The sequence below is a fragment of the Symphalangus syndactylus genome, chromosome 17 (genome assembly GCF_028878055.3).
Source record: "Symphalangus syndactylus isolate Jambi chromosome 17, NHGRI_mSymSyn1-v2.1_pri, whole genome shotgun sequence".
Lineage (NCBI taxonomy): Eukaryota > Metazoa > Chordata > Mammalia > Primates > Hylobatidae > Symphalangus > Symphalangus syndactylus.
In genome coordinates this window covers 100,063,212-100,081,243 of record NC_072439.2, presented here as the reverse complement: position 1 = coordinate 100,081,243, position 18,032 = coordinate 100,063,212, and the positions used below count along the sequence as shown (strand labels likewise).

Here is an 18,032-nt window from a genome sequence, read left to right as displayed (position 1 = left end):
ACCTCATTAAGAGAATGAGGCCAAACACACCCAGGCCATCATGGTGATGGAGTGGCTGGGGTCCTACTTGCCCACCCTTCATTACTCGTCCAGAGCCAGCTGTCTGACCACATTCCTACCCCGAGATGGGACTTTGGGGACATTGTCCACCAGGGTCGCTGACCCCTTTTAAAGTTCCAGAAACATGGCCAGCTGGTCCCCTAGAATTTGGCACATGGGATAAGCCAAGGCTTGCCTTCAGAAACAGGTTTTCCAACACGTCGCTGCCCAAGGCCCAGGGCATCCCCAAGTTCGTGTGAAGCCTGCCTGCCATGTCCACAGCCCATGCCGACCCCTCCTGGAGCAACTGGAATGCTTGTTCCTGGGCATGTGATAAACCCAGACAGCTTCAGCCTTGCAGGACAACTGTGCGCATCTGGCAGCAGTAGCCAGAGGGCCCATGGAAAGAAGTTGGAGGGGAAACCAGCTGCTATGAAAATACTTTATTAGGCAAAACTACATACTATAAAAATGCTTTAAAAAATGCAGCAGGAGGAGATGGGAAGACACAAACGAACAAGAGCGTAGTGACACATGGCTGTCAACACAGTAAAGAATCCACACTGCTTCCCCCCCTTTACCTAGAAAAGGAGAGTTCTAGGCCACCTCCTCCTCAGCATACTCCTCATCCTCCTCCTCCTCCTCCTCGGCCGTGGCATCCTGATATTGCTGATATTCAGACACCAGGTCGTTCATGTTGCTCTCGGCCTCGGTGAATTCCATCTCATCCATGCCCTCGCCCGTGTACCAGTGGAGAAAGGCCTTGCGCCTGAACATTGCTGTGAACTGCTCTGAGACACGCTTGAAGAGTTCCTGGATGGCCGTATTATTCCCAATGAAGGTGGCCGACATTTTTAGCCCCCGGGGTGGGATGTCACAGACGGCTGTTTTTACATTGTTGGGGAGCCAGTCAGCAAAGTAGCTGCTGTTCTTATCCTGAATATTGAACATTTGTTCATCCACCTCCCTCATGGGCATGCGACCCCTGAAAATGGCAGCCGCCGTTAGGTAGCGGCCATGGCGGGGGTCACAAGCGGCCATCATATTCTTAGCATCAAACATCTGCTGGGTAAGCTCAGCCACAGTCAAGGCCCGGTACTGCTGGCTGCCCCGGCTGGTCAGTGGGGCAAAGCCAGGCATGAAGAAATGCAGCCGCGGAAACGGGACCATGTTCACGGCCAGCTTCCGCAGGTCAGCATTCAGCTGGCCGGGGAAGCGCAGGCACGTGGTGACCCCACTCATGGTAGCAGACACCAGGTGGTTCAGGTCACCGTAGGTGGGTGTGGGCAGTTTTAGGGTCCTGGAACATATGTCATATAGCGCTTCGTTATCTATGCAGAAGGTCTCGTCCGCATTTTCTATGAGCTGGTGGACTGAGAGGGTGGCGTTGTAGGGCTCCACCACGGTGTCTGACACCTTGGGCGAGGGCAGGATGCTGAATGTGTTTATGATCCTGTCTGGGTATTCCTCCCGGATCTTACTGAGCAGAAGGGTACCCATCCCAGACCCAGTCCCCCCACCCAGGGAGTGGGTCAGCTGGAAACCCTGCAGGCAGTCGCAGCTCTCCGCCTCCTTTCTGACAACGTCCATCACTGACTCCATCAGCTCCGCGCCTTCTGTGTAGTGTCCCTTGGCCCAGTTGTTTCCGGCCCCACACTGACCTGTAAGACAGTACAGCCAGTCACTCGATGGCCAGGTGTATGGTCATCAGTGGTCACCATAATGCAGAAAGCGCCAGTGTCACCTGTGAGGTGAGCGCACCATTCGCCCTGCAGGTGGAGCAAGTGAAACCCCCTCTCCCGAGTTACAGGACAGCAGCTTCCCCTGTTAGGAATTAAGTCAGGAGTCAAACCTGAGACGGGCTAACAGACCTCGCTGCAGGCGGCTCCTGCCCATTTTCAGGGAAGGCAGAAGCCACGGCCCCAGCCCAGCTCCCTGCTCTGAGTTCACATCAGTAGCTCCTCACCTCGAGGAGACACCCGGGCCTTCCTCCCAAAGCCCGTTTAGGAGAGGCAGATGGAGCGACTCGACTGGGAGGATAGGAGGGTGTTCAGGGGCCCTGGCTCCACAGTGCCCACAGCGATGACCTTGGGGCACTCGTGGATTTTGAGCTGCCCTGACCCCAGTTCTCCCCCGCAACTCACCGAAGATGAAGTTGTCCGGCCTGAAGATCTGCCCGAAGGGCCCTGAGCGCACAGAGTCCATGGTGCCCGGCTCCAGATCCACGAGCACAGCGCGGGGCACGTACCTGCCACCTGAAGGGCGGGAGGGCATTAGCAGGGGAGGGCCTCGTTCCCAGGAGGGCGGTGGGGGAAGGACGGGGTCTCACCGCTGGCCTCGTTGTAGTACACGTTGATGCGCTCCAGCTGCAGGTGGCTGTCCCCGTGGTAGGTGCCAGCAGAGTCGACGGCATGTTCATCGGAGATCACCTCCCAGAACTGCCAGAGACGGGAGGAGCCAGACAGGCCAGGGCTGAGTCACGGAGGCGCCCCAGCCGCTCTCCCACCCCCACCCTCACCCGCACCCCCATCCCTAGGCCGCCGTGTCCCTGGGGTCCACCCCGGCCGCCTCGCCAGCCGCCCAGTTCCACCATCCCCGGCAGGAAGCCCAGGGGCCGCAATGCAGGGGCACCGCCCCGCCACTGCCAACATCTTCCCTGGCCACCCCGCAGGCCCGGGCTGGGCCCTCAGAGCCCCGGCTGCCAACCTTGGCACCGATCTGGTTCCCGCACTGCCCGGCCTGCGTGAGCACAATCTCCCTCATGGCCAAGGCAGGATTAGGGAGGCAGCAGAAGCACGAGAAGGAAGAACAGACGCGCAGCGACCCAGCCCGCCCTCCGCCAACGCTTAAATAGCCCCGCGCCCACCTCCCTCAGCCTCGGGTCGGGCTCCCCGAATAAGCAACAGCTTTGCTTCCACACAGGTGCACCCACCTGTGAATCCCTTGGCGTTGAACGTCTGTTGGAGAGCTCAGGTGTCCTTCCTGTGGTCCTTTCCACGTTGGGGAAAGCTGCTCAGCTGGAGAACTTCCTCCCCCGTCGTTAGTGAGACTAGATCCCTAGCTGAGCTGAAACTGAATTTTCCTCCCATGCGGGAGGGGAAGACTCTTGTTTCCATATTCACAACGTGCCTTTGCACCTGTCCTAGATTGATGACATATTTGTGTAATGGATGAGTCCTTTCATCTATTAGGAGATCTGTGGTTAGGAAAGGCCTTCCATATGTTAAGTCAACAGGACTTAATTACACGTTTTACGTTGGAGCAGTTCTAACCCGCAGTAAGCTATAGGTGTTAGAGATAGTCAGGCTCTGATTTAGATAGAGTCTTCTTTAGAGTAGGATTAGCCCTTTCACCTTTCCCGAGGACTGCGGTCTCCAGCAGAGTGAAGGTGATATTGGATTCTTAAAGCTGAGGATAGGTGATGGGTTACGCCTGCTGTGGAAGATGGGCCATTGTCACTCTGCAGGCTTTTAGATTACCCAAACTGAGGAGTTATTTCTTCTAGTAAACATTTTTCAGACAGGGTGGGGAATGCCTCAATCTAACCAGTGACGGTATCAGTAAGCATTAGCAAATATTTGAATCTCCTGCAGGAAGGCATCGGTGTAAATTAGAGTTGCCAGTTCTCACCTGGATAGGTTCCTCAATTTTGGACAGGTTTAACCGGAGAAGGAGAAAATTCCCGGCTGTTAGGGTCATGTCAGTCATAGAGCTTACAGTGCTGAGTCACCTGTTTTAGTGTTTTGAAAAGATTTACCCCTATAAACAAATGAGACATTAACAGAAACAGAATCCCTTCTAGGGTGAAAAGAATCATGAAAGTGCTGAATTATATCCCTATGATTGGTACTTGGCATTAGTAATTTATTACCATCATTCAGCCAGCCAGAGGGACCCTGGACTGAAATGCAATCCCTGGCCCATTTTTGTTCTTCTTCAGAGTATTCTGGCCCAGTTCTACCCATGCTGACCAGCACGCCCATAAGCTTCATTGGCCCTTTCAGTGCAGGACCCTTGGCTGCAGCATCTACAAGGGCATCTCCTTTTACATGGTCAGTCTCTCTTTTGATGTCCTCTGCAATTAATTATAGTCACTTTTTGGCAGCAAAGCAGCATTCTAACAAGCTCAAAATCTGAATGATGTTGTATGCAAAAGCCCTTGGGTGTCAGGAGTCCCTACCCATTCCAAATTGCAGCATAAGCATGAAGCACTAAAATATCATACTTGGAATCAGTGTAAATGTTAACTTTTAAATCCTTTCCTAACTGCAGGGGCCTAGTAAGTTCAATTAACTCAGCTTTTTGAGCTGAGGTTGAGGCCAGCAAGGCTTGTGCCTTGATTCTCTTGTGCTGACTAATAATAGCATATCTAGCCCTCCTGTTTTCCTGATGCATAAAACAACTTGCATCTGTTAACCACTCTTCCTTGGGATGGTCAAGGGGCTCATCTCTCTTAAGGCTGGCCTGCTAAAATAAATTTGTTTCATAACCTGTGACATGCTTTGGCTGTGTCCCCAGTCAAATCTTCTCTTGAATTGTAGCTCCCATAATTCCCATATATCGTGGGAAGGACCCAATGGGAGGTAATCGAATCGGGGGATGGGTCTTTCCCATGCTTTTCTCGTGACAGTGAATAAGCCTCATGAGATCTGATGGTTTATTTATTTATTTATTTTTGAGACAGAGTCTTCCTCTGTTCTCAGGCTGGAGTGCGTTATCATGATCTTGGCTCACTGCAACCTCTGATTCCTGGGTTCAAGCGATTCTCCTGTCTCAGCCTTCTGAGTAGCTGGGATTACAGGCGCCCACCACCATGCCTGTCTAATTTTTGTACTTGTAGTATAGACGGGGTTTCACCATGTTGGCCAGGCTGGCCTCGATCTCCTCACCTCAGGTCATCCACTGCCTTGGACTCCCAAAGTGCTGGGATTACAGCGGATGGTTTTATAAAGGGGAGTTTCCCTACACAAGCTCTTTTGCCTGCTGCCATGTAAGAGATGTGACTTTGCTCCTCATTTGCCTTCTGCCATGAGTGTGAGGCCTCCCCGACCATGTGCAACTGTGAGTCAATTAAACCTCTTCTCTTTACAAATTACCCAGCCTCAGATATGTCTTTATTAGCAGCATGAGAACAGACTAATACAACCTGTATGCCAGAAAGGCTGGGAGCATCTGTGGACTCTGGCGGATAAGTAGCTGGGTTTATGGTTTGGCAGGCTTTAAGGGTTATGTCTGGAGTGTCCAGCAATAAGGCCTGACACTTCCATAAATGTTCTCCTATTATCCACTGCTGCCCTTTAGCTTCTAGGACCACCTTCCCTTGGTGTGGGGTCAAAAACCTGTAGGTGCTGTTCTAACGTTAGTTTATTAGCTTTGCCAACTAGAAAAGTGGTAGCAGCAATAGCTCTCAGACATCAAGGCCACCCTGAGGCCACCTGGTCTATCTGCTTAGAAAATTAGGCTACTGGCCTTGGAATGTTCCCCAGTTTTGGGACAAGATTATCCAAGGCCTATGCCTTGCTTTTTGGCCACATAAAGAAAAAATGGTTCATCCAACCTAGGGACTCCCACAGCTGCAGCAGAGCCCAATTTCTCCTTGAGAGTATTGAAGGTTTGCTTGCTGTTCTCATTACATTCTAGGAGCTCCAAATCTTTCCCTGTAGTGTATCATATAAAGGCTTGGCTACATGTCCAAATCTGGGCAGCCATAAGCAGCAGTACCCAGCCATCTCCTAAAACAGCCCACAGTCATTTGTTGGACTGGGACCCCTGGATGAGTAAAATAACTTTTTCATCTTCTAGGGATGTTGATCAGTTCCAGAGGTTGAGACAGATTCCAAGTATTTAAGTCTTTGAGTCAAAACCTGAGCCCTGTATGGTGATGCCCTGTTTCTGCAAGTTCCCAGGAAATTTACCAACCTAACAGTATTATTATGAGTCTCCTTTAGTTGGGCTAGCAATGCGCAAGTCACCTACATACTGAATAATTGTGTCCCTTTCCAACTGTAGATTTCTTAAGTCCTTAGCTAGGGCATTTTCAAATAAGTGGGGGCTATCCCAGAACCCTTCAGAGATGACTGTCCAGGTTAGTTTTGAGGCTGAATGTGTATCTGGATCAGTCCATTCAAAGGCAAACATATTGTGAATCTGGATGCATTGAGATGCAGAAAAATGCATCTTTCAGATTTAAGAATGTAAACCAGCTTGCATCCCCTGGGACTTGGTAAGTTTTGGGGACAATGAGGTGTATGGAGACAACTGCATTTCTTAATGCTCTAAGGGTTCCGACAAATCTGTAGTTGCCATTAGGCTTTTTATCTGGTAACATGCGAGTATTGTAAGGAGACTCTCATGGCCTTCATAACTCACATGGCAAGAATTTGGCAATAAGGGGTTGAATTTCCCCTCCTGCTTCTTGCCTTAAAATGTATTGTCTCTTCTGAGGGCAGGAGAACTAGGCTGAAGTTGGATTTGAATGGGGGAGGTGTTTAGTGCATTTCCCAGAGCCTGTGTGGCCCAAACCTCAAGATTTACTTGAGACAACATCTCAGGTGATAAATGTGACAGCTCATTCTTAACTTCTTTTTTTCCCCTGGGGGGTCAGGAACAAAAGTAACACTTTCTATGCTTTATGATCTGTGAAGGTGATCATGACTTGGTCTCCTGAGTCAATAAACCTCTCCCCAGTAAGAGGTCAGGCATTCAGACAGTACTAAAAAGGCAGGTGAGAAACCCAGAGGCCCTGGAGGACAACTTAGAAGATACAAAAAGCAGTGTTTTGGGGCTTGTCCGTCATGAGAAGACAGGAGCCCATTGTATTGAATCAGGACAGAGTCATCTGCTCCCACACCTAATACAAAGTTAATACTCCTACCTGCCACTTCAAGAATCACCTGAGGCTCCTCCATCTCTCAATAGCTAATAGTCCAATGGGAGCGGAGGCAGGAAGTATCAAGCCCTCCCACTTTCGAGTCTGCTGGGCTCTGATGATGGCTCCCTTGGAAGCACAGTGCATTTCCTTTGGCAGTGGCCGACCTTACAGAAGGCACATTGATTTCTATCCAAGGCACACTGGTCCAGAGGCACAGACTGGGACTTTCACCTTCTCACTTCCTCTGCGAGGGCCAGGGGTTAAGGGGCTGCCTCTGAAGTGGTGGAGAGCACAAGGCTGCAGCTAGAAGCTGGGCCTCTTGGGAGATTTGCTTTATTTTATGTTTTCTCTGCCCTATTCCTGTGATGGAAAACTTCACAATCCAAGTCTAAAATCTGATCCATGGGAGTCTGGAAGCCTAAGGCTGTTTTTGGCGGCTTCCTGCAGATATCAGAAGCAGGCTGAGCTGTAAAATAAACTCCTAGCAATGCCTGTCCCTTCTTGAAGTCAGGGTCAGTGTTAGGGTATTTCCTCAAAGTCTAAATTATCCACCCTTGTAAGAAGGCTAGGTTTTCATCTTTTCCCTGAGTAATTTTCCAGACTTTATAAAAATTAAAGAGCTTTATCACACTTTTTTAAAAATTCCTTCAAGGAGTCAAATGATCATAATTTTTTATCCCACTTTCTATATCTCTCTATATCCCACTTTCTTCCTAATTCATTTGTCTTTTCTAGATTCTAGTTCTCTTTTGGGTCCTAGTCAGGCACTGCTGTGCCTCCTACTTGATAGGTGTCATGTCCCTGGTTGCAGGCTGCCACCCTCTTAGCATGTGCTCTAGCCACTCCCATAATACACTGCTTTTCTACCATGCAGCAGGTAAACACAAATATATGCAAATCCTGCCTGGTCAAATCATACATCAAGGTTGGCCTCTTAAATTAGTCTATGAATTTTCCCAGAACCTCTGAAAACTGTTTTAGTTTTTCCTTGCATATGGCTAATTCAGACATAGAAAAGGGTACGTATACCTATATAGTGTCCCTATTATCATCTGTCACTTCCCAGAGATGGCAAACATTCAACTTTGCCAGCTGATATGAGGCCCCACTGCATGTTGTTCCGGTGAAGCTCGGGTGCTTCGAGAGTGGGGTTAGGTGCAGATGTACTCACTAAAGTCGGGACTATTGGTTTTAACAATGACCATTAACCCATTGACCTAAGCTAGCTCATTAATATTATCTTTAAGAAAAAATGCTGCACTCCTAGGACATTTATACATTTTTCAGGCTTGGTGGAAGATGTCTTGTATGGCCATAAATATTCTGCAATTGTAATTTGTGGCCAGCTAAAAAATGTGGCTATTTTCAGACCATGAGTATTAACCTTCTAGATGCCTTGTGAGTACCTAGCTACTCATATTAAAATAGAGTATTATAGTCATGTTTATTTTTTATTTTTTTTTTTTTTTTGAGACAGAGTCTCGCTCTGTCGCCCAGGCTGGAGTGCAGTGGTGCCATCTCCGCTCACTGCAAGCTCTGCCTCCCAGGATCACGCCATTCTCCTCCCTCAGGCTCCGAAGTAGCTGGGACTACAGGCGTCCGCCACCACGCCCGGAGAATTTTTTGTATTTTTAGTGGAGACAGGGTTTCACCATGTTAGCCAGGATGGTCTCGATCTCCTGACCTCATGATCCGCCCGCCTCGGCCTCCCAAAGTGCTGGGATTACAGGCATGAGCCACCGCGCCCAGCCTAGTCATGTTTATTAAACTAGACGCTTACTAACCATGAGTTCCTCTAACACAACAAGTCTACTCCTCAAAGAGAAAATGTATTTCTCAGGAATTTTGTGCATTTTGTTTGATGGCATTTGGTATGTTTACCAAAACAGCAGAAAAGAGTGAAATTAGTCCTCAAAGATTTCTCAGGATTGGATATAAACAGAATGATTATAGTTAATATGCAAGTTGACACAGTTGATATTCAAAAGAAATCTTGTTTGAAACACAATGAAATTTTTTTTATTTATTATTATTATTTTGAGACAGAGTCTTGGTCTGTTGCCCAGGCTGGAGTGCAGTGCACCATCTTGGCTCACTGAAACCTCTGCCTCCCAGGCTCAAGCAATTCTCCTGCCTCAGCCTCCCAAGTAGCTGGGATTACAGGCATGCATTACCACACCCAGCTAATTTTTGTATCTTTAGTAGAGATGGGGTTTCACTCTGTTGGCCAGGCTGGTCTCAAACCCCTGACAACAAGCCATCTGCCCACCTTGGCCTCCCAAATTGCTGGGATTACAGGCATGAGCCACTGCTCCCAGCCACAATGAGGTTTTAAAATAATTCTGATTTCCTGCTGTTGAGCAGGGAGCTGAGCAAATTCAACAGATCATGGGCCTAAAGTAGGAGCAGACTGAGGACCAACTCCAGAACACACGTGATTAATTACAATGGAAACCAAATCAAATTTAATAAGGCTGTACCTCTTAGTTTCAAGACATTTCCCTCATTTTGAAATGTGGTGTTATTCAGTGGAAAAGAAAAACAGTGTTTATCTCCCGAGTAAAGAACAGGGTTCCCTGCAGGGACTGACTGACTGAGAGCTATGGCTCAGGATTAAAAATCCTTCTTTTTTCCACTTATAAACTAAAAGTTAATTTCTAAGCCCCTATTGACTAAATGGACCCCTCTTCTTGGACAAGGACATTCCAAAGTTAACCTGAAAAGCTGGTTCAAGCCGTGGGTCACAACTGCCTCATTATACTCTCCTCCCTTTGGTTTTAATTTTAATTTTAATTTTTAATTTATTTTTGTGGGTACATAGTTGGTGTACGTATTTATGGGGGTACATGACATGCTTTGATACAGGCATGTAATGAGTAATACATAATAAAAAACAGGGTATCAGTCCCCTCAAGCATTTATAGCTTGTGTTATAAACAATCCAATTAAAATAGTATTTTAGTTTTTATAAAATGTATAATTAAATTATTTTTTACTATAATCATCCTGTTATGCTATCAAACACTGTCTTATTCATTCTTTCTAACAATTTTTTGTACCCATTTCACATCCCCACTAACCCCTGTTTCCCCACTGCCCTTCCCAGCCCCTAGTAACCATCCTTATACTCTCTATCTCTATGACATCAATTGTTTCTAATTTTAGCACCCAAAAATAAGTGAGAACATGTGACATTTGTCTTCCTGTGCCTGACTTATTTCACTTAACATAAAGACATTCAGTTCCATTTCTGTTACTGCAAATGACAGACTCTCGTTCTTTCTTATAGCTGAATAGTACTTCACTGTGTATATGTACCACATTTTCTCTATCCAGTCATCTGTTGATGGACATTTAGGTCTCTTACAAATCTTGGCTATTAGCAACATTTGTTTTTAACTGACTTCTGGATAAAAGCCACCTTAACTGAGGTGAAATGATATCTCATTTTGGGTTTGATTTGCATTTCTATGAGGATCAGTAATGTGGAGAACCTTTTCATTTGCCTGTTTGCCATTTGTATGTCTTCTTTTCATAAATGTTCATTTAAGTTTTTGTCCACTCTTTAATTGGACTACAGTTTTTTCTATAGAATATTTTGAACTCAATATATTGTAGTGTATCAGTCTGTTTCTGCACTGCTATAAAAAACTGAGACTGGGTTATTTATTTATCTATTTATCTATTTATGTATTGAGATGAAGCCTTGCTCTGTCACCCAGGCTGGAGTGCACTGGCATGATCTTGGTTCACTGCAATCTCCACCTCCTGGGTTCAAGCAATTCTCTCCCTCAGCCTCTTGAGTAGCTGAGATTACAGGCACCCACCACCATGCCCAGCTAAGTTTTGTAATTTTAGTAGAAACGGGGTTTCACCATGTTGGCCAGGCTGGTCTAGAACTCCTGACCTCGTGATCCACCTGCCACAGCCTCCAAAAGTGCTGGGATTACAGGCATAAGCCACTGCACCTGGCGAGACTGGGTAATTTATAAAGGAAATAGGTTTAACTAAGTCACAGTTCCACATGGCTGGGGAGGCCTCAGGAAACTTACAATCATGGCAGACAGGGAAGCAGGCACCTCTTCCACGACAGCAGGTGAGAGAGCATGTATGTGAAGCAAAGGGGGAAGAGCCCCTTATAAAACCCTCAGATCTCATGAGAACTCATTATCAGAAGAACAGCCTGGGGGAAACCACCTCCATGATCCAATCACCTTCTACCAAGTCTCTCCCTCAGCACCTGGGGATTACAATTCAGTATGAGATTTGGGTGGGGACACAAAGCCTAACCATATCATGTAGCTATTAATTACTTTTCACATGGGTAATTTACAAATATTTTCTCCCATTCTGTGAGTTTTCACTTTGTTGTTTCCTTCACTTTAAAAAAGCTTTCTGACTTTCTGTAATTCCATTTGTCCATATTTGCTTTGGTTGTCTGTGCTTATGGGGCATAATTTAAGAGATTTTTGCCCAAACCAATGCCCTAAAGAGTTTCCCGAATGTTTTCTTGTAAAAGTTTGATAGTTTGAGGAGTTAGGTTTAAGTCTTTAATTCATTTTAATTTTTGTATGTGGCAAGAAAGAGGGTTCTAGTTTCATTCTTCTGCCTGTGGCTTGCCAGTTTTCCCAGCCCTGTTTGTTACAGAAACTGTCTTATTTTTTGTTGTATGTTCTTGACACTTTTGTTGAAAAGTTTAGTTTAGCTGTATGAGCTTGTTTCTAAGTTCTCTGTTTCATTCGATTTGTCTTTATGGCTGTTTTTATTCTAGTGTCATGCTGCTTTAATTACTATACCTCGCTAGTGACCAGCAGGCCCCCTTGCAGAGGGCAAAGCAACGTGGAATCCGAAATCATGCTCCGGCCGCCCTGAGTGTGACTCCTGCGTGGACCGGGCTGTCCGGCTCTCGCTGCATTGCAGGGCCCAGCCTGGGGCTGTGCGGCCTGTAAACCACGCGGGTGAAACGTGGACAGCCGCCCGAGTCTCTTGGGTCTTTTGGGAAATCGCCCATTCCTTGGGAGTCGGAATTGTAAGAACCGCTCCGCAGTGAGGGAACCCAGGCCGGCGCTCTGCAGGGAGGGATGGAGGGTGGGAGGGGGGAGGGAGGGATGGAGGGTGGGAGGGATGGAGGGGGGAGGGGGGAAGGGGGAGGGAAGGTGGGCCCAGCCCTCGCCCGCACCGGGCGCCGAACAGCTCGCGTGAGTGCGGGGCTGCTGCTCCCGGGGGCGGAAGACGGCTTTTCTCTCCTCCTCGCTCCCTCTGTCCCTTGCTGCGTCGCTCCGTCTCTCCTTCCCTTCCTTTCTTCTATCTTTCCTGCCTCTCTTCCTCCCTTTCTTTTCTCCTTTCCAACGTCCTTGCCGCTGTCTTTTCCTCTCTCCATCTTTCCCTTTCTCGCTCTCTGTTTTTCTTCTCATCTCTATTTTTTCAACCTTATATGATTCTATTGTATCTCTGTGTTATTGTTATTTGTTGCAAATGTACTTTGCAACAAAGTACATTTCGTTAAGAGATGTGCATTCCTATTTAGACACGTTATTTAGGTATGTGCATTTGTTTAATAGACATAAGGCTGTTTCAGACTTATTCTACAGCATAGTTTAAGCATAATTTTTATAAGCACTGACAACCCGAAAATTGTGGACTCACATGCTCGTGATTTTTTTCTGTTGCACTGGTCTTGAACAAAAGCTCTAAATCTGCAATTTACATCTGTGTAGTATCATTGAATTGGCCCCATTTACTGGAGTGACAGAACACTATTTCCGACTACGACAAGAGCTATGGGCTGTGGGGAGGTCAGGGTTAGGATGACACAGAAATAAAGATAAGTCATTGTCTTTTTCACATCTATAGTAAACACTAATTCCATATGAAAGTAAGACAAAATTATCTTGAAATTCAAAATTCCAAACAACACCAATGTACATTTTATTATTAAATATAATGAAAATTATATGAGTGTCATGCTGCTTTAATTACTATACCTCGATAGTGACCAGCAGGCCCCCTTGCAGAGGGCAAAGCAACGTGGAATCCGAAATCATGCTCCGGCCGCCCTGAGTGTGACTCCTGCGTGGACCGGGCTGTCCGGCTCTCGCTGCATTGCAGGGCCCAGCCTGGGGTTGTGCGGCCTGTAAACCACGCGGGTGAAACGCGGACGGCCGCCCGAGTCTCTTGGGTCTTTTGGGAAATCGCCCGTTCCTTGGGAGTCGGAATTGTAAGAACCGCTCCGCAGTGAGGGAACCCAGGCCGGCGCTCTGCAGGGAGGGAAAATTAATGCGTGTGGGTTTGTCGGCTGCACCTGCCTTTTATGGGTCCCTCGGCTGGGCGTGGCTTACTCTTACCGGCTGAACAGGTTTCTCCTTCCTGCCACTCATTAGAGCCTCAATCAGAAGTTTCTTGCTGTAGTTCTACTGGGGACCTAGGCACAGTTAAGGGGAGACATTTTCAGGATCCTGTCACAGTGACAAGAAACAAGAACCGGGAGCACAGGGATCGGAAGATCGGGGAATCATTTCTTCCGATTTCTGTCCCAGTTCCTACCGGGAAGGATTTATGATCCTGTTCACCTTTCAAGATGCAGAATTAAACATACCTATATTGATATATGTTATATATTTTGCACAGAAGATAATTTATTATAGTGTTAAAATTATATGCATAGATATTGTAATTTCTCAAATGCTTGGGAACAACAAATGTCAAGATATGGTTGACTGTATTAGATCCATACATATATGATGAAATAAAACTGCAGGGAAAAGTAAATACCAAATAAAATGGCCCTTCCTACCTAAAAAATGGGGAAGATAATTAGATCAAACGCACCAAAACTGAATTGATTAGATCAGAGCTTCAGCACGGGAGAGGGAAATGAAGACCGCGATCTCCACTGCTCCTGCATCCGACGCTCCACTGACCAGCCCCCTTTCCAACAGATCCCCTTTACAGGAAAGGGCTCAGATGAGAAGAAACGTTCAAAGGAAAAGGCAAGACGGCCTCTTCCCATTCCAGTGAGAAGCACATACGAAGGCAAAGTAAGGCCTTGGGCTGCTCCTACGGAGGCTGGAAGGAGGGTTGGAGTCAGGGATACTGAGCTACTTGTCTTTGGTAGGGTTTTATTTTGAGATTGGGGATGGGAAATGGCTTAGCGCCCTCAGGGGACTTTGAGAGCCGCATGTAACCTAATCAGCCCCTATTTCCTGAAGTAGCAAACAGTCTAGGTGGAAAAACTTTCCCCCTTTCTCCCCCTGCCTGAGTCACCCTGGGAGCGCCACTGTGTTCTGTGGAATTTACCCAGCCTCCCTAGTAAAAATGGACTTGGTCCCAAACAGGTAACCCAACTGACAAGAAAAACAGCCTGGATGCTGAACATCAGCTCCTGTCTTCACACTGCAGACACCACCTGAATCCCGTCAAAGCCCACACTGTTTCTCCACATCCACCAGCAAGACGTGTTCCAGGGCAGCCTCTCAGCACTGCCTCAGTGAGACCGGGCAAGGTGTGGTGGAGCGCCGGGTGCAGAACAGCTGCCTCATCCCTTCCTCCTGCGGCGGAGTCTGCCTCTGCAGGTCGGAGCCCTCAAACTGTAGAACGGTTAGTTCATGTCCCAGCAAGTGTCCCCTAAAAGGACCTTCTCGTCTCCCCCTCTGCTGAGGAAAGCCTGCAGGAATGAGACCTTCTGCGTTAGGGAGTACTCAGCCTCCGGTCCCACATGACTTGATTGACTGATGAACTGATGCCCTGAGGAGGAGAAAGACGCGGGGAAGATAGTGTCCTGGGTGAATCTGTTTTCCCAGCTGTGCTGCCTGTGCAAATAGTGGAACCCAAAAAAAAAAATTAGTGGTCGACAGACACTGCCTAATGAAATTGTCTGAATTTAAATGGAACTTATCATAAAATCATCATATAATATCATATAAAATTTATTTGACATAAATAAATTGTGATATACTATATCATAATATTGTATAAAATTTTATCAGGTAATTTTATAAGAAAGTTAAATTTTGTAGTAACATTAACATCTAAACTTAATAGAAAGCTAGAAAAATTATCTGCTCTTGTTTAAATGACTGCTTTTTGGATAACTCTGTAAGGGGTCTGAAGAGGGGCTGCTACTTACTTGATAAGACTTCGACTCCTAAATCCTTGCTGTTTTTAACCAGTGCCCTCCCAAGATACGAGAATGTTTTACTCTAAGAAAGCATGTTCATAGATACCATAATAGGAATTTTGTTCATTTTAGTTAAATTATTATAACATATTGGTTATTAATAGTTTATGTACTACTACTCTCCCCTAAATTTTATTTTGAAATCTCTAGTGTAACAGTCTTCCTTCCTTCCTTCCTTCCCTCCCTCCATCCCTCCCTCCCTCCCCAGTTTGGCCAGAAAGTGTTTAGGTTACACATAAACCATCACTGTAACAGTCTTTCTTCCTTCCTTCCTTCCCTCCTTCCTGCCTTCCTTCTTTCCTTCCTTCCTTCCTTCTTTCCTTCCTTCCTTCCTTCCTTCCTTCCTTCCTTCCCTCCCTCCCTCCCCAGTTTGGCCAGAAAGTGTTTAGGTTACACATAAACCATCATTGACTAGAGACTGTTCATTTGAATTTAGGTGATGCCCTATGTCTATTCACAGTGTGTGTAGATATTTAAAATTACACTCAGCTTGGGAGAAAAGAACATTGAGTAGTGGGAAAAATTCTCACCCACAGCTGTTATACAAATGTACAGACAATGTCTGGAGAAGAGAGCATGTTTTTGAATATTTTCATCTCTTTGTCAGTCTCTGCCAAATAGACCCTCAGGGTCTCTGTGTCTTGGATCAACACTCCCCTGAGGGCTTGGAGACAACCACAGTATGAGTTAACCACCCACTGCAGATTTAATAAGTGTTCAAATAAATGAGATTGAATGAAAAATAAAACACCTCAATCTGACTGTTCTTTCATGCTTTTCTCCCAGATGTGCACTGATCCATTACTTAGAACAAACTTGGACTATAAATTTTTGCATTTATATATGCTGGGAGTTCTGTGAGTCAGACTTCCCCTGAATAATTTTAAGAGTATCTTGGGGGTAAAAGAGATGAAAAATTACATGTTCTTCTGGAGACTAGTATTGTATCAGTTATTATTACTGGACTTCCTTCTCCTTCTACCAGTCTCTCCCCTGTGACCATTTTTATTACACAATTGTTATTATTATTATTATTATTTAACTTTCTGAGTACTAAGTGTGTGCTATGGTGTAGTACGTGACGCAAATAAGACATCCTTCCTTCTCGGGGTTTCCAATGTAAGTCATCAAGTTCAATATTTAGTCATTAGTGTTCTTTTATGTGTACACATACAAGTACACACCCTACACAAAGTACAAATATAGATGTATCTATGCCAATAAATTAAATAGTTGCCAACTCATGCACTGTTCTCTGCCTAAAAAGACAATTTTTTTAAAAAGCATACATGACAAGTCTTTAATAGCAATTTTAAATCACAGAAACTATTTTTATATTTCTATTTTTTATACAGAATTCAAAGTAATTAAAGAATTTCGTGATTTTTCTCTATAGATGGCCTTTGGTACTACTACCACATATTACCAAAGTGCCTCATCTATCGGACAGTCTCTTCTGATCATTTAAAACTAGAAAACTGGACAACGCAAAGGCTTTAGCAGATAACTGAAGTGGACTGGTAAACTAATACACATGAACTTCATAGAATTTGGATCTAGATTGAATGTCTATCAAGACTGTTAGATGAGGAGTATTTGTATAATTGATTAATAGACCAAGAAAAGACACCATTTGGTAGAGCTTTTACACATTAATTGGCTAGTACAGGGGCTCATGTGAGGTGTATGTGCCCAAACGCATGTTTTATTTTCCTAGTAATTAGTAGGGTCAAATGGACTTTATTAAAACTAGTCTAAATGTCAGGCAAGCAAAGAGAAGTAGTGGGTCATATGGTTATAAGCGCGGATAGACGGCCAGGCGCGGTGGCTCAAGCCTGTAATCCCAGCACTTTGGGAGGCCGAGGCGGGCGGATCACGAGGTCAGGAGATCGAGACCATCCTGGCGAACACAGTGAAACACCGTCTTTACTAAAAATACAAAAAATTAGCCGGGCGTGGTGGCGGGCGCCTGTAGTCCCAGCTACTCGGGAGGCGGAGTCAGGAGAATGGCGTGAACCCGGGAGGCGGAGCTTGCAGTGAGCCGAGATCACGCCACTGCACTCCAGCCTGGGAGACAGAGCGAGACTCCGTCTCAAAAAAAATAAATAAATAAATAAATAAATATAAAAATAAATAAATTAATTAATTAATATAAAAATAAAAAATGTTGAAGCCAGGCAGACTTATAAAGCTATCCTATAATTTATGTGTCCTTTTGTCAATTATTTCAAATATGTATTTAAGTATTATAGCCTTTTTCTTACAAACATATTATATATATATATATATATATATATATATATCCAATATGTAAAACAAATAAAAAATGGAGTTTTTCTGATGAACACAGAAGAGGCAACTGGAAAGACACTTCCCCAGTTTCCTTCTCATATAACTTGACTGATCCTGCAACACCTCTACGGAATGTCATTGTTCCTTAGAACAGTACAAAACCCACCATCATATTGTTGTTTCTGAACTGTACCCATTTCTTTATATGCCTCTTTCTGAACCATTTTCTTATCAAGACTGATGGTTCTTTGTTACTGCATGAAAAGAATACACAAGAAAGAACTGCATTCCACTGCTATTTGAATTTGCTTATGTTCATGCAATTGATGTATTGTGGGCGAACAGAAATCCGACTTTCCCTTTTGCTTTGCTGTACTAAGCCACCCACGCTTTAGCCTATGTAGAGTTGTGTTAAAAGAAAAATCTTAAATTTAACAGAATTTAATCAAGCAAAGAACAATTCACAAATTGGGCAGCCCCTGAACCAAAATAGGTTCAGAGATGATCCAGTGCTGTCTCTCGGTCAAAGAAGATTCATGGGTAGAAAAAGGAAAGTGACATGGAGAAAATGGAAGTGAAGTACCAAAACAGACAATCTGGCTTTTGCCTTATTTTAACAGTTTTAACAGTTGGCCATCTTCGTTGGCTGAAACT

General features: G+C 45.4%; 1 protein-coding gene and 1 pseudogene across 11 annotated transcripts; one reads left to right on the top strand and one right to left on the bottom strand.

Annotated features, from left to right (window-relative positions):
• Nucleotides 1-18,032, top strand: part of LOC134733238 (putative ankyrin repeat domain-containing protein 19) — a 259,365-nt pseudogene that overhangs the window by 200,225 nt on the left and 41,108 nt on the right.
• On the bottom strand, nucleotides 480-2,897 carry LOC134733216 (tubulin beta-8 chain-like). 11 transcript variants are annotated; one of them, XM_063622232.1, is made up of 5 exons: nucleotides 2,746-2,802; nucleotides 2,369-2,477; nucleotides 2,184-2,294; nucleotides 1,352-1,700; nucleotides 480-877 (listed from the first exon to the last, which is right to left on the bottom strand). In XM_063622232.1, exons 1-5 carry the CDS (start codon nucleotides 2,800-2,802, stop codon nucleotides 637-639), a joined length of 867 nt encoding a protein of 288 aa, XP_063478302.1. In that variant the 3' UTR covers nucleotides 480-636. The 11 variants fall into 11 exon arrangements, with proteins under 11 accessions (XP_063478302.1, XP_063478304.1, XP_063478296.1 ...); XM_063622234.1 differs by having other exon boundaries at nucleotides 480-882; nucleotides 1,384-1,700; XM_063622226.1 differs by having other exon boundaries at nucleotides 480-1,474; nucleotides 1,547-1,700.

Bases quoted from the DNA above. Each gene is read 5' to 3' on its own strand.
- LOC134733216 (XM_063622233.1), bottom strand. From the start codon at position 2,802: ATGAGGGAGATTGTGCTCACGCAGGCCGGGCAGTGCGGGAACCAGATC. The intron at 2,295-2,368 runs GTGAGACCCCGT...CCCGCCCTTCAG, and splicing joins GTACTACAACGAGGCCAGCG to GTGGCAGGTACGTGCCCCGC. The intron at 1,701-2,183 runs GTGAGTTGCGGG...ACTGTCTTACAG, and splicing joins GCCGGACAACTTCATCTTCG to GTCAGTGTGGGGCCGGAAAC.